Source organism: Agrilus planipennis, unplaced genomic scaffold (assembly GCF_000699045.2).
Source record: "Agrilus planipennis isolate EAB-ADULT unplaced genomic scaffold, Apla_2.0 scaffold21, whole genome shotgun sequence".
In the NCBI taxonomy this organism is placed as follows: Eukaryota; Metazoa; Arthropoda; class Insecta; order Coleoptera; family Buprestidae; genus Agrilus; species Agrilus planipennis.
Window position 1 is genome coordinate 498050 of NW_020439030.1, and position 15024 is coordinate 513073.

At 37.3% G+C, this 15024-nt stretch overlaps 1 protein-coding gene across 2 annotated transcripts in view; it reads left to right on the plus strand.

The window, feature by feature from the left end:
- LOC108740420 (neurogenic protein mastermind-like) overlaps positions 1 to 15024 on the plus strand; it is a 66448-nt gene that overhangs the window by 32578 nt on the left and 18846 nt on the right. Inside the window, exons 1-4 of one of the 2 annotated variants that reach the window (XM_025976490.1) lie at positions 4909 to 5639; positions 9660 to 10465; positions 13356 to 13636; positions 14048 to 14322. In XM_025976490.1, coding sequence (XP_025832275.1) covers positions 5607 to 5639; positions 9660 to 10465; positions 13356 to 13636; positions 14048 to 14322 — 1395 coding nt within the window. In that variant the 5' untranslated portion in view covers positions 4909 to 5606. Of the gene's footprint in view, positions 1 to 4908; positions 5640 to 9659; positions 10466 to 13355; positions 13637 to 14047; positions 14323 to 15024 lie in introns of those variants that run through there. The other variant, XM_025976489.1, reaches the window with a different exon arrangement.

Genomic DNA, 15024 nt, shown 5'->3' on the forward strand with positions numbered 1-15024 from the left:
CAATTGGTCTTGGTGCTGCGTAAAAACTTCTAGAATAGTTTGGTCTTCGTCTTGCTGACATAGTCTCAGTCATTGTGGTCTTGCGAATATAGTCTCGGTCTTGGTCTTGGTCTTGCTCATTTAATCTATTACTTAATTTTTTTGAAGTGAAACTTTACGCACGGTAGGGTAAGTTCGTTTCATGCGAGTTGCTATGTAACGAAATCATGCAGCGCATTTCCCCCGCTGTCAGTCGCTGCGTATGCTTAGATCTTTAAACTACGCAACGGATTTTAATGAGTTTTTTTAATAGATAGAGTAATTCAAGAGGAAGGTTTATATGTATAATACATGCATAATATAGTAGAGAAACACTGATAATTCTAGAGGTTTGTAATGTGATGTCGTAAATAAACACATTTTTTGCGCTTACATTACAAACGCTGGCTGAACCCTACGAGATAGATCAAAATAATGTACTACAGTATTGTACACCTTAAAAAGGTCTTCAAAAAAGTCCGGGATGATATGTGTCTATCTCTTAGGGATAACCCACAATAACTATTTTTTATCCTTTACTTTTTTAGGAGAAATAATGGCTTATTTACGAAGCGATTTTAAGCAATACAGCATTAATCCTTATCCAATTAAGTACTTTTAAATACATTGTGCATTTAATAAAGATCAATATGGCCCTATACAGCATGTAATTTAAATGAATATTTTCGAAGATATTACAAACTTAAAATGCAGGGACATAGCAGTTGCGGCGGTACCGGCCGGTTTGTATTGTCTAATGACAAAAAAGCTGTGATTGTTGTATATAAAGACATTCTATAGTATATTTACTATCAGCTTTGCACCCTTGCGAAGCTTAGTGCACAAATAATACCATTAAACCAATTCCTTAACCCCTATCCCGGTATGTTTGTTTGTTTGAAGAAGTTTCACTTCAGTAGTGTGTTGTATAATTACACGTTGTATTTTTTTATTTTTAAATCTAAGCACAAATTTTTCTATTTACCGACACAATAATTGTCGTAAATGCTGAATTTTTCGTAGTATCGATAGTTGTGAGAGTTATGAAAATTGGAGAACTTACCCTTCCTTCAGTACATAAAATGACCCTTTCTCCAATGCATAAATTGACACTTCCTCCAACGCATCAACTGACCTTTTAGCGAACAAAAATAGTAGAAGGTATTTGAAAGAAGTAAAAAATATCGAAAAAAAATTAGTTTGTCTCTATATTTCAACCATGTGTTATCCATTCCTATGGGAACAAAGAACATTTAATTCAAGAACATTATTGTATAGTAGATCCCATTTTTTCAGTGTTAAAATCTAGTAAAGCAAACTCAAAATTTCAAGTACTGAAAGTGTTTTGTTTCAAGAAAAGAATATATTAAAGTTACTTCAAATAGTTTAACTCATCCATCGAAAGTAGTAATTTTTCGTTTAGTCTTGGTATTGTTCGTTAGGTCTTAATCTTAGTACGATAAAGACAGTCTTGGTCTTGATCTAGCATATTCTATTTTGCTTATCACTAGCAATAATCTCGAATTTATATTGGAGTGATTTTTTTTTTGTAGAAAAAGGAACAACTAGAAAGTAAGAAAGATCTACTTCATAAAGTGGTTTGCCGTAGCCTTGTGGTACCTTCATTTACTACATTGCACTAGGTATAACTCAAGGCAATCGCTAGTTGTTTCATTTAGCACCTTGTAACATAAAAGTAATTCATTATAAAAATAGATATTTTTCAATCAAAAGTAATTAAAAATTAAAATAAATTCTGAAGGCGAAAGAAACTTTATCGTATTGAAGAGATACAATGCAATAAAAACCTTTTGTTTTTTATATGTGTACAATATGAATAATTGTATCTATTTACTGTTGTTGTAATTGATTGTTTAATGATAATAATTTTACAATAATTGTTTATTAACACGACACCTGCTTCTTACAAATGTTGCCATGTAAAATCGTACATTTCTGAAAACAAGAAATTCAAAAACCATTTACTAAACAACATAAAACACAAGGACATTTGTGACGTATTGAATTATAACGGTCTGAACGGTTGAAAAATTGATAAGAAAGCAGTAGTATCAGATAACATTTAAAATAAACTGCGATTATTTATTTAAACAGATTATGAAAAAATATTTGTAAACTTTTCGACATAATTTTCGAAAATAAATTTCGCGCTTACTATTACAGAGTACCGCCACGTGAACAGTAAAATATACCTAATAAATAAAAAAAAATTAGTATGCAAGGGAAGAAAAAGTAGGGAAAGAGCGAATGTAAAGATAGGAAACGAAAGATTGGAAGAAGTGACTGATTTTAGGTATCTAGGAAGTCAGATAAGTCAGGTCGGAAGGAGTAGTAGGGATGTAAAGCAAAGGATAGCGGATGTAAAGCAAAGGATAGCGCAGGAGTCGCCTTCAACAAAAAAAAGTCACTTCTATGCTCGCGAGCGATTAATTTAGAAATTCGAAAAAGATCGTTAAAGGTATATATCTGGAGCGCGGCGCTGTACGGGTGCAAAACATGGACGGTGGGCTCGGCGGAAAAGAAAAGGTTAGAAGCGTTCGAAATGTGATGTTACCGGCGATTGATGAGGATACCGTCGATAGAGAAGGTTAGAAATGAAGAGGTATTAGAAAGAATAGGAGAACAGAGGACTCTATGGAAGTCAATAAGAAATAGGCGAGATAGATTGGTACCTTCTCAGGCATGAAGGTCTAGTCACAGACATATTAGAGGTAATAGAGGTAGACATAGTTTAGATTACTGTTAGGAAATAGTTAAGGATGTGGGATGTTCCAGTTTTAGGGAAATGCGAAAATTAGCTTAGGGTAGGAAGGAGTGGAGGTGTGTGTCCAAGCAGTCTTAGGACTGACGACCTTATGATGATGTTGATATTAAATTATTATTGCTGGTGTTGGTTCTTTCTTTTTTCTCTGGTAGAATTGACAGGCCGAATTAAAAAACCTTTCGGATCTGTCGGGAATCGGATCCAAACTGGCCCATCTATAACGTACTGTGTACATATGTTCTAAAGATTTATTTTTATTATTGGCACCAAAATTGATTACGGTATCTTTAGACTTAAATGGTTATCGGAATTTTTGCACAAATACGTGTAAACGTAGAGATATAATACATATTTTAGATTGTAGTACTTTTTTTTTTCATGAAAAAGGCAAGAGTCGTGATTAACAGATATCCACTCGAACTCTGGAAATGCATGCTTCATGTATATATATATATCTCGTACATTTCCATTTCCCTGTACTGCCAAGGGAATCACGATATTGATCTGAATATACATACATATACGTATATAGTGTGCATTGCAGTTCTAATTTGTTTAGGGCACACCTGCCTGTTTTACCCTGACATCCTTTGAAAGTTATTCGATAAACCTACAGTTAAATTGGACCCATGTATTTTCCTCTACTCACTAATACCGTATTCTGCATCAAAAAATTCGTGTCCCTTTTATCGATCCTATTTGGGTACAAGTACTTTATATTTTTAATACGTAGAACAAATACTGCATATCTCAAACACGAGTAATCAAGTGACAACAAAAACTACGTGACTCGGAACTTCTATAATTCGAAACCTTTTCTAACTAGAATATTTTTTGTCTCCTTTGAATACATATTGCTATAACTGTTAACTCGGAATTTCTCCATTTCATTTACGATAAGTCGAGATTAGACTACGAAGTGGTTTGTTTCATGTAATTTTCCAATAATTTACGATTACGGTAGGAAAAGGCAGCAAATAGGAAGTACTTTGCGATCTAAAGTTGTAAGGGTTATTGTGGGTGGATTTAATGATAAGGTGAAGGTGTAGATGATAGCCCCCACTTCCTTCGGGGAGGGTCGAAGGAGGAGATCTCCCCACCATAAAAAGTTCGTGGCGGTCTCACCCCCATAAAAAGATATGGGGGTTCAAAGTTAATAAATATGCCAATTTTTATACATTTCTAGGCATGTAAATATTTATATAGTCATTCTTAAACAATATTCAAAGGTAAAACTAATCGAAAAATACATAAAAATATTGAGAAAGTTATATAAAACATTATTTAAATATCTTTATCAATAGGGTAGGTTAGGTTATGTTATCGGGTTTTGTTCAAGTGACCACCCTCCTTTGATCCCCCCCTCCACTTGCTTGAAAATATTTTTTTTATTGGATTTTGAATTATTGTGTATAAAAATTGTCAAAATAATCAAGTTTCAACCCCCATAACTTTTTATGGGGGTGAGACCGCGGCAAATTATTTATGGGGGTTTACTCAGATGATCACCCTCTTTCGATCCCCCCTACTCCCAGCCCCATCTAACCCCCATAACTTTTTATGGGGCTGAGACCGCCACGAACTTTTTATAGTACAGTGGTGGGGGAGACCTCCTCTTTCGATCCCATCCCCGAAAGACATTTACCGATAATAATATATGTCGATGCGAAGCAAAGATTAATAAGCGTGAAGGTAATGCAAAAAATTTCGAATTTACTCTATCTCGAGCATTACGAGAATCAAGTGCGACGATTATAGAGATCTCGCCGGGTCGGGCACTCGATCGGTGCCCGCGGACTGACGATCGAATGACGGCAACGTGCGTAGCCCAATCGGCTACGTGTTTCTTGGAGAAGTAATAGTCTAACTTTTATACATACACATATGCACGTACGATCAAATTAAAATAAACCATGCGGACGTATCAAAATTGCAAATTGTGCATGAATCCAAACGCCAACCGCGACGACGGCGTACGACGACGACGCCTACTAATAAGCCGCGGACGGTGGCACGACGTCGACCACCACCACCACCGCCGCCGCGGAATCGCGGGACCAACAAACATCAACAACACAACGCAGCATGTGTTATGTTTATTATAATAGCGCGCGCGGTTATTGTTTCGACAACGGCTTGTGTTTGTGTTAAGTTTGTCGCCTGCTGCTTCACGTACTTGCAGACACACATGCATACATACGTACATTAATGCGTATAATAATAACAATAAGTGCACGCGTGTCTGTGTATTTTACGTGTATGCGACGTCCGTGGTTTTGTTGCAAAAGTACAATACACGTAAATGAATACTACTGACATGTAGCAATTGTTATTGTATTATTAGACTTTAAAAACGTTAGCATGTACATAATCTTATATACGTATACGTATGTGTGTAATATACACGTACTATGTATATAGATATGGATAGGTAGACCAGCGATCGCATGTGTTCTCTCTTTTAAACTGTGCCGTTGTGAAGTTATTTATTTAAGCACGACTACTGGGGTTATTAGATACAGTTCGTACGGGCGCATGATGCGCTTAAGCAATAATGGTATGTAATGTAATAATAATGAGTGTGGCAGCGGCGACGACGACGAACGCGACGTGATTGTGCGGCGATTACTGTTCGTTCGGTAGTTGGGCTGTTGCTGCTATTTTTCGGATCATTCTGTTAAACGGGCCTGTGTGAAAGTGGCGCGCGGCGTCCGAATGCAAATTGTAAGCGTCGCCGCATCCCCGATCGGCTCCGGTATAGTAATGTGACGGAATTTAAACGAAATCTCGTGTTTTTCGAAACATGCCAGAGGAAGCAACGTCTTCTGATGCCAAGGTAAAGTTCAACACATGTATGTATACATATAAACAACAAACGAAAATTTTTTTGCAATCTATTCTGTTCTATTCACCACAATAAAAATAAGAGAACTTTGGCGCTATAAAAGTGATTTTCGGACAGAACCAGCAAATATCAGATTATCCTAAAGAAGATAACGGAAAAGGGTAAAAGGACGTACGATTATAATGTCCTTGCAAGATTTTCTTAAATATTCTTTCGGATGTTCAAATTAGCACATACGAAAAACAAGAAATAAAATAAAACCGACCAGACGAGAATATTCGGCACAGAAGGTATCATGCTTCTGAAACGTTGATATGGAAACCGCAAATTTCTCAAAAACCACAAAACCTAGAATCATCGCTCTGTTTTTTTTGAAACATTAAGGTAAAACATGTATATGTTTTAACTCCCTGATTTGTTAAAAGTCTAGTTTCAATATTGTCTAGAAAATAAAAGATAGCTTTGAATAAAATTCAAGTGGTATTGACAAAACAGTATTGTATAAAAATAAATAAGAGTAAAACAAAAATACTGGTATGCAAGGGAAGAAAAAGTATGGAATGAGCGAATATAAAGATAGGTTAGGAACGATTAGAAGAAGTAACTGATTTTAGGTGTCTTGGAAGTCAGATAAGTCAGGATGGAAGGAGGGGATAGCGCAGGGTCGAATCGCCTTCAATAAAAAAAGTCACTTATGTGCTCGCCATTAATTTAGAAATTCGAAAAAGATTGTTAAAGGTCTATGTTCGGAGGGAGGCGCTGTACGGATGCGAAACATGGACGGTGGGTGCGACGAAAAAGAAAAGGTTAGAAGCGTTCGAAATGTGGTGTTGCCGGCGAATGATGAGGATACCGTGGATAGAGAATGTTAGAAATGAAGAGGTATTAGAAAGAATATGAGAACAGAGGACTATGAAAGTCAATAAGAAATAGGCGAGATAGGTTAGTAGGACACGTTCTCAGGCATCAAGGTCTAGTCAGAAACATATTAGAGACAGAAACAGGAGAAAAGGTAGACCTAGTTCGCAAATAGTTAAGAATGTGGGATATTCTAGTTTTAGGGAAATGCGAAAATTAGCTGAGGATAGAAAGGAGTGGAGATGCGTGTCCAACCGGTCATAGGACTGACGACCTTTTGATGATTTTTTACTATTTTGATATCCTATTTAATAACAGGTAATAAGCTGAGTGAATGAAATCATAAGGGTTCGTTTTGCTCCTATAAAGTAAGGAACACCAAAACATAACACATGTATCAAGTTAGCACACCAATGTTATAAGTATTTCTTATTTTTAAGGTGCACTATAATTTGTCTTTAATTTGTTACCAAAATTACCGAAATGCTAGGCTGATACCAAGCTGGTACTACACATTAGAGATGCACCGTATAGTGATTTTGCTGAGTACCGGATAACCGAGTACCCGGAAAAACCACTACGGTTAATGGCTCATGTCTTCGTTCTAACAAATTTTCCATTAAATACCACCTTCACTAACGTCCCAAATCATATTCAATCCCGTCCAAAAAGTCGTTTAAACACCAGACCAATGAAATTTTAATTCTTTGCGGATTTTCGACGAGAAGGTTGAATTGAAACCGTTAATATGAGTCTATAACGTTCATAAACACTAAAAGTCTGCAAGGTGACAAAATCATAATAACCTGATGTACATATCCCAAAAAGCGACAGAAACACCGAAATTGTGGCAACAAATAATTTAGTATAGTAATCAATAAATATTACAAATTAGGACAAACAAGCTATCCCAATACAATCTTAATTACCAATTTTCGTTAGGTAGGTTTTTTTGTTGTACTTACTAAATTATTAATGCTGGTATTGGTTTTTCCCTTTTTCTCTGGTAAAATTGACCAGCTTCATCATCCGGTATTATTATTCAATATACATAAAAATGTAGGAATGAATTACAGAGATAGAAGAGTGATACTTAGTTTGTATAAAGAGCAACAGGCAACTATAGAGCTGGAGCAGCAACGTAGAAAGTAAATATTAGGAAGGGAGTCAGAGTCAGGATGCACACTGTCACCCCTACTTTTTAATCTATACAACGAAGATGCGACCAACATCATTAACGACAGTACAACTGTAGGGATAGATATAGAGGAATAAAAGATTAGTATGCTTAGATTTGCAGATGATATAGCAGTATTAGCATCTAGAAAGGAGGACTTAAAAGAGCGAATGTAAACATAGGAAACGAAAGATTAGAAGAAAGAAGTGGCCGATTTTAGGTATCCAGGAAGTCAGATAATTCAGGACGGAATGAGCAGTAGGGATATAAAGCAGTGGATAGCGCAGGATCGAGCCGCTTTCAATAAAAAGAAGTCACTTCTATGTTCGCGAACGATTAATTTAGAAATTCGAAAAAGATTATTAAAAGTGTATGTTTAGAGCGAGGCGCTGTACCGGTGCGAAACATAGACGGTGGACGCGGCGGAAAAGAACAGGTTAGAAGAATATGGTATCACATATAAGTGTGGCTTTACCGGTGAATGATGATGATACCGTGGATAGAGAAAGTTAAAAATGAAGAGGCGTTAGAAAGAATAGGAGAACAGTGGACTCTATGGAAGTCAATAAAATATAGGGATAATAGGTTGGTAGGACACCTTATTAGCTATGAAGATCTAGTCAGAGACATATTAGAGCAAGAACCAGGAGTTAAGAGGAGTAGAGGTAGACCTAGATTAGATTACTATTCGCAAATAGTTAAGGATGTGGGATGTTCTAGTTTTAGGGAAATGCGAAGATTAGCTCAGGATAGGAAGGAGTCGATGTACGTGTCCAACCAGTCTTAGGGCTGACGACCTTATGATGATGATGATCCGATCCGATCCAAACCAGGTCTCCTCCCATCTCTATTACAAATAGTATATCTTGAAACAGAAATGGCATAGAGAAATACTGTAAAGGCCATAATTTATTGCTGAAAGATGATACTTGATACTTGATACCAGTTTGGTGAAAAACGACTCGATGAGAGACGGCAAGCTAGCGTTATACATATCGTATCTCGAAATGGCAATGGCTTAGAAAAATACTGTAATAAGGGTTGTAATCTGTATCTTGTTTATCCATGTCGTTTCTAAAACGAGATCCGGTATGCATAGTTAGTACCACCTTATAGTTCTCCAGTCGTTTTTCGCTGGACAGCTGCAGGATGAGACTACCGACAAAATGGGCAAAAGCACCATCTTTCAGCGGTAATTTACGGCCTTTGCAGTATTTGTGCACTCCATTTCTACTTCGAGATACACTATGTGTAGTACCAGCTTGATATCAGGCTGGCATTTCGTCTATTTTCCAGTAACCATCTGGAGCGACAGATTATAGAGATTAGAAATAAGAGAATGTAACTTTGCTTGATAAACAAACCACTTTTGTCGCAAAAAAATTGGTGTCAAAGTTCTTGATAATGAAAACCACTCACAACAAAAATAATAAATTTATTTAATTTAATATAATAATGGGTTCATGCGTTGGGTTCGATAAACTGCATCACCCTCCATTTCCGCCGTCCAATCTGAAAATTTTTCTCAAGCATCACACTCAACTGTTCGTATTCCATTGATATCGATATCGTCAACCTTGAGTCCCGATTTAACGTTTAAGTATATTACCAAATAATTCCACTGATAATTGCTATTGGATTTTTCAAAATAGTTAACATGCTACAGCCAATTGATATCTAAGCATATTCGCATATTTTCTCTCAAAAAATCGGCCTGCAAACGAGATATATTATAAACATCATTTTGAATTTGAAAATTGCATACAATAGGTGGCTGATGATTGACGTGAAAGTAAATAGTCGCCTTTACAATGGAAGATATCCTTGTGGGAAGAGGCCATTGTTTACTCTATCAATTAGTCACAAAAGAGATATCTTTATTGGAGGCCTTTTAACAGCTGTTATCTTTGCAAGCTTGTTAAAAAATTTATTGCTTTATTTATTTTGTTAAGCGTTTCTTTTCTTTTTCGTTACAGCAGCAGAAATTCCTCAAACGTCCATCTGAGGAACATGACGGAAGCGGCCACGACGCATTCGAACCACCCGTCAAACTGCAATGTACGACCCAGCAGCACGGCACTGCTCAGCACCAGCCGGACGGACTCACCAAGTTTTCTGTTGAAATCGTGCAACAGCTCGAGTTCACCACGTCCGCCGCCAATTCGCAACCCCAACAGATTTCGACCAACGTTACGGTCAAGGCGCTCACGAACGCCTCGGTTAAAAGCGACGTGTCGTCCCCGAAATCGTCCAATCCGTCGACGCCGGCGTCGTCGAACGTACGTCTTGATCCGACCGCAGGATCCAACGCGTCCACGTCGTCCCTGGTCGAGTGCGTGAAACAAGAACCGGACAATGATTTTGCGGACCTGGACCAATGCGCGGCCGCCTTGGAAAAGGACGGTGCTGGTTTTGGGGCCTTCCCCGATCTCATCGGCGAAGATACCAACGATGAAATCATCACTTCGGATGCTTTCAAGGATCTCATTTCGGACATTAGTAATTATCCGGAGCTGATGAAGGACTTCGATTTCGACGAGCAAAAGAATGTGAACGTGAACGTGAACAACGAGATCGGGGGAGGTGGTAACAACGGTGGTGGTGTTATGAACGGACTAAAAATTGAAGACTCCAAAAGCGGCATCGCGACTGCCACGTCGAACGCAACGAATATTAACAATGTGTACGATAATGCGAAAAACGCGAACCAGAACAATCAGAACTATTCTCCGCCTATTTTCGACGGGTCCATGGTCAATAAAAATAATAGAATCTCATACAGGTAGGTGATATAATCGAACCTAGACATCTTTAGTTGATTGTTATTGACGCAAAAGTTTGCAAATTCATAGTTGGACAATGTGTGAATATGTAGGGTATCGCCTTGAGATCAGGTAGGTAGTTCGTGAAAAGTGGTTTTGTAAAATCCAAGAAACTTGAGATAAAAAGCATTAAGGCACTCATCTTCAGTGTGATATTATGAAATCTTACCGTCTAAGAGGCTGGATGATTGATTAGTAAAATCATATATTTTAACATACCCACGTCATTTGCAAAATGCTAACAAAATCTCAAACCTATAAGTGTCTACTCCTTTTTCTAGAGAAACTACTCGCTCCTTGAGTAAGTACCGACTCATTGTATACATAAATGAATTATATCTGTGACTGCTTACTTTCAAAAACAAAACATTCCTTTCTTAGTAAAATTAAATCCACTACTAATGGTACTAGTGATACTAGAGATACTCTCATTTCTGCATTCAAAATCCGAGTCATTATCGAAAGAGCGAGAAGATCCTCAAGGAAGATGAAAAGACACTGCTCATCATCATAAAGTCGTCAGTCCTATGACAGCTTGAAAATGCACCTCCACTGCTTCCTATGCTAAGCTAATCTTCGCATTTCCCTAAAACTAGAACTTCCCACATCCTCAACTATTTGTAAACAGTAATCTAATCTAAGTTTACCTCTACCCCTCCTAACTCCCCCTTTTTTACTCATCTCAACTTTCAAATTTTCCAATTTCCCTATTTGCCTCGTTATTAGTTATTACTGAAGGAGCGAGAAGATCCTCAAGGAAGAAGAAAAGACACTCATATATGTTTGAAATTCTACTCGCATTTTTAATCATCTCAAATGGATAGGCTCTTTAAAAATGTGAAACTAAGGTTACCTATTACGATTAGCATGTCATCCAGCTCTACCCCTTATCCACAGTTATTTCTCGAAATTGTGAATTGTATAAATCCATACACCAACAATGAGTAAAAACAACTGTATGACGAAAATAGTAGTCAAACTGTCAAAAGCAAAATTGTAAACGCGCGTTTATCCATGACGTGTCCACTAAATTTGCCGCGAACAACACGATGGCCATGATGCCTGTAGAAGAGAAACGTACAACTTTGATTTTAACCGATGACGCTTTCTTAACATGATTTGGCAAATCTCTCCAAAAAACACAGAAAGGTCAACGTCAGTAGTTACCGGCATAAAAATTTTGTATAAAAAAAGAAGTAGTTATGGTTTGCTAAATGATTTAAAATTTCAAGTGATCAGTTGACAATATACAAATTTCAGGCGATTAACATGTTCAGATTTTGAAAACTTAGTACCTGTGATGGGCACATAGAATTGCAAAATTAATTCAATCTCTAACTGAGGATGACACCGTGGATGTCGAAGGTCTCTAAACGCATTGTGGAATTTCGGATGTGTACGTTTTATTGCTTAAAGTTCCACAGCAGTGTTAATTGATACTCTTGTGTTTTCTTACTTCCGTTAACTCCTGTTTATGAACATACAATCATAACAAATAACGTCCTAACTACAACCAGGAATCTCTGTGTTCCCAGTATGAACTGACAACGAACGGATCGGCGCACACACGAAACGAATGTGAGATGTTCGCAACCCCATGGCCCTCTTGTTCGGTTCGCGTAATCTATAGGCGGCTTTAAACGTCTGAAAATGCCAGTACCAAAAATGATGAAACTAGTAACTAATTGTCGAGTTTTGGCCTGTAGACTGCTATTATTTGTCATGATGTTGTTTCCGTTCACCATCACTACATAATATTGTACATAACTTCAAAATATCCATGGGTACAACGTTTGACGACGAAATTCTCAAATAATGCGAGCTGTTCTGGAACATGCATATCTATGAGATTATCTTCATCATATATTTAACAGCAAACGTATCAGGGGACAGTTTTAAAGAAAGGTTACGATTATTTGAATCGAAGTTTGTTGCCTACCGGATAGCATTAACAATTTAAATGAAGTAGATACAAGGAAGGTATATCACATAGGTACATAGATATATGTGTCTCTGTATGTATAGTTCGTGTGTGTGCATAATAAAGAATACAAAAAAAAACGAATTTATATCACCACTGCTTAGGCTTTTGTGTCTATGTTCCGGTTAATACTTTGAAAAGTTCAAAAGGTAAACCAAAAGACGATACCTGCATATAAGTATGTTTGTATGCCATATAGGCAACAATGTCAAAAACCCTTTTATACAGGGTGTTAAAAAATATTAAATTGGTCGTTCCGTTAATGCACCACGATTATAGTCTTTGATATCTCGATCGTTACTTTTGATGATGAAGATCCGTCTTCAGATGACTTTCCGAAAGTATGCGTTCCTGTCCCGTTCACAAATAATTGACACTATTAACGCAACACCCTGTAATGTTTTCATTATTTATTAAAAAAAAAACAAAAACGCGTCTGGCAGTTTCGACAAAATACAAACCACTTCGAATTATTTTATTCGATTATGCTAACGTGCCTACCACGTTGAGGTTAGCTACGCCGGGATTCGTTTCAGCAAATAGATATCCATTCAAATCGACCTTGTTGGAGCATACGTAATCCTAAAATGTAGCATCGTACTACAGATGGCGTTTACTGCGCCATTTGTGGTGTTTTCTAAAACGCGCTGTTAAGACAGCAGGTAAAAGTTGCTCTGTCTTCTGTCGGAGCTGTCTGCGACGCGCTGATGAGATCCAAAAAGATCGAAATCGCTATCGGCGTCTGGCAGTTTCGACAGAATACATACCATTTCGAATTATTTTATTGTTTGTTGATCCTGATCGTGGTTTTTGACGTTGGGATACATATCTTGGTCCACTAATGTTACCAAACACTCATTCCTTTACAGTAATATGGAATTCCCGAAGACAGAGTTAAGTCCAGCCGCACAAACTTTGAAACAGATGGCTGAACAGCACCAGCACAAGAGCCAAATAGGGCTCTCCTTCAACCCTAACAATCGTTCGTTGAACTCACGATCTCCGTACCAGGACTTCCAATTCCAAGGGGAATACGGAAGTCCGTCGAATCAGAATTTCAAAAATAGCCCGAATTTCACCCCGCCTGACATGATAAAACAGGAAATGATCTTTCAGGGCAACGAATACGACATGAAAAGGAAGGGCGCAGGTAAATATGCCCCCTAATTCCTAATAGAAATCAGTTTGTTACCTACATAAATAACTTACGATTAAAATATTACAGATACTCAGTTATTGACAATTTAAATTCAGTATATCTAATTGTAATGTAATAGATTTATTCAATTTGTTTAAATAATAAAATTAATAACTGCATTTTGCTATGATTTCACCGCTTATTGAAATTTGTAAACAATATGCATGTATTATCGTTTTCGTTGAACATGAAACCCAAGTTATCGTCGTGTTTTATTAAAAAACTACTTTTCTACAAGTTGATAAGAAACTACTGAGTAATAATTGATTACGCACGCTTACTTCAGTTTCTCATAGCGTGCTTTGGGCCAGTGGCGTGCACTTTCTTTTCTTAAAAAAAATATTTTTGTATTATTTTTTTCAGGTATTTACAAGCAACAGTATTCACCGTACGGCAGTCCTGGCGCCAGTAGTCACGGGAGTCCAGGACCGGGTTATCTACCACGATCGAACACGAATTCGGCCGCGTCGACAGGCAGCGCTTCAGGTGGATTCAACGGGGGCACGCCCCCACGACCCTCGTCCGGTCCTGGCGGAGGGAATAATAACAATTGCAATGGCGGAAACAACTCAACGGGGCCGACCCTGCAGATCAATCAAGCTCAACAGTTGCATATCAGTCAAGGACAAAATATACAGGTGAGTTTTTTCTTTTTTTAAATTTGTTTACCGCCTTACCAATTGCGCACAATTAGCCTGTTGTTGAGTTGTAAAGAATTAACCGCAACAATTCGCTAAAAACATAATACAATACTTCTATTTTAAAATTTTGTTTAAAGATTATGCCTACCAACGATAATACAATACTGAACTAATTGTAAAATAACTCGACCATTATCAGTATTGACGTCAAAAAAAGTTATTATACTGTACATTATGTACATACGCAGTCGTTTCGAAAATAGGAAATAAAAAAGGCGCGACAATTACTAATTCCTGTAAAATATACCATAGGTAGATGTACTAAATTTCAAATATTTAATAGTCAAGTTATAGGGTTGTTCGGAAAGTCATTTCGTTTTTTTTTGTGGAAATGAAAGACAGTTTTCGTATAATAAACAAATACTTTATTAAATTATATATTGACCGTTCTGGTCCAACACCTTTTGCCATGTTTCTGGCGGTAGCATAATTCCACGCTCATAAAATTTTTGGTCTTTGCTGGCAAAAAACTGATCGAGGAGGTTTTTGACCTCCTCATTTGAGGTGCATCATTCAGTTTGTCCAGCTGATGACAGTAGACTTCCGAATTAATCGTTGTGTTATCCGGTAAAAGCTCAAAAAAAAGATTCCTTTAAAATCCCACCAAACAGACAGCTTCACCTTTTTTTGGTGAATATC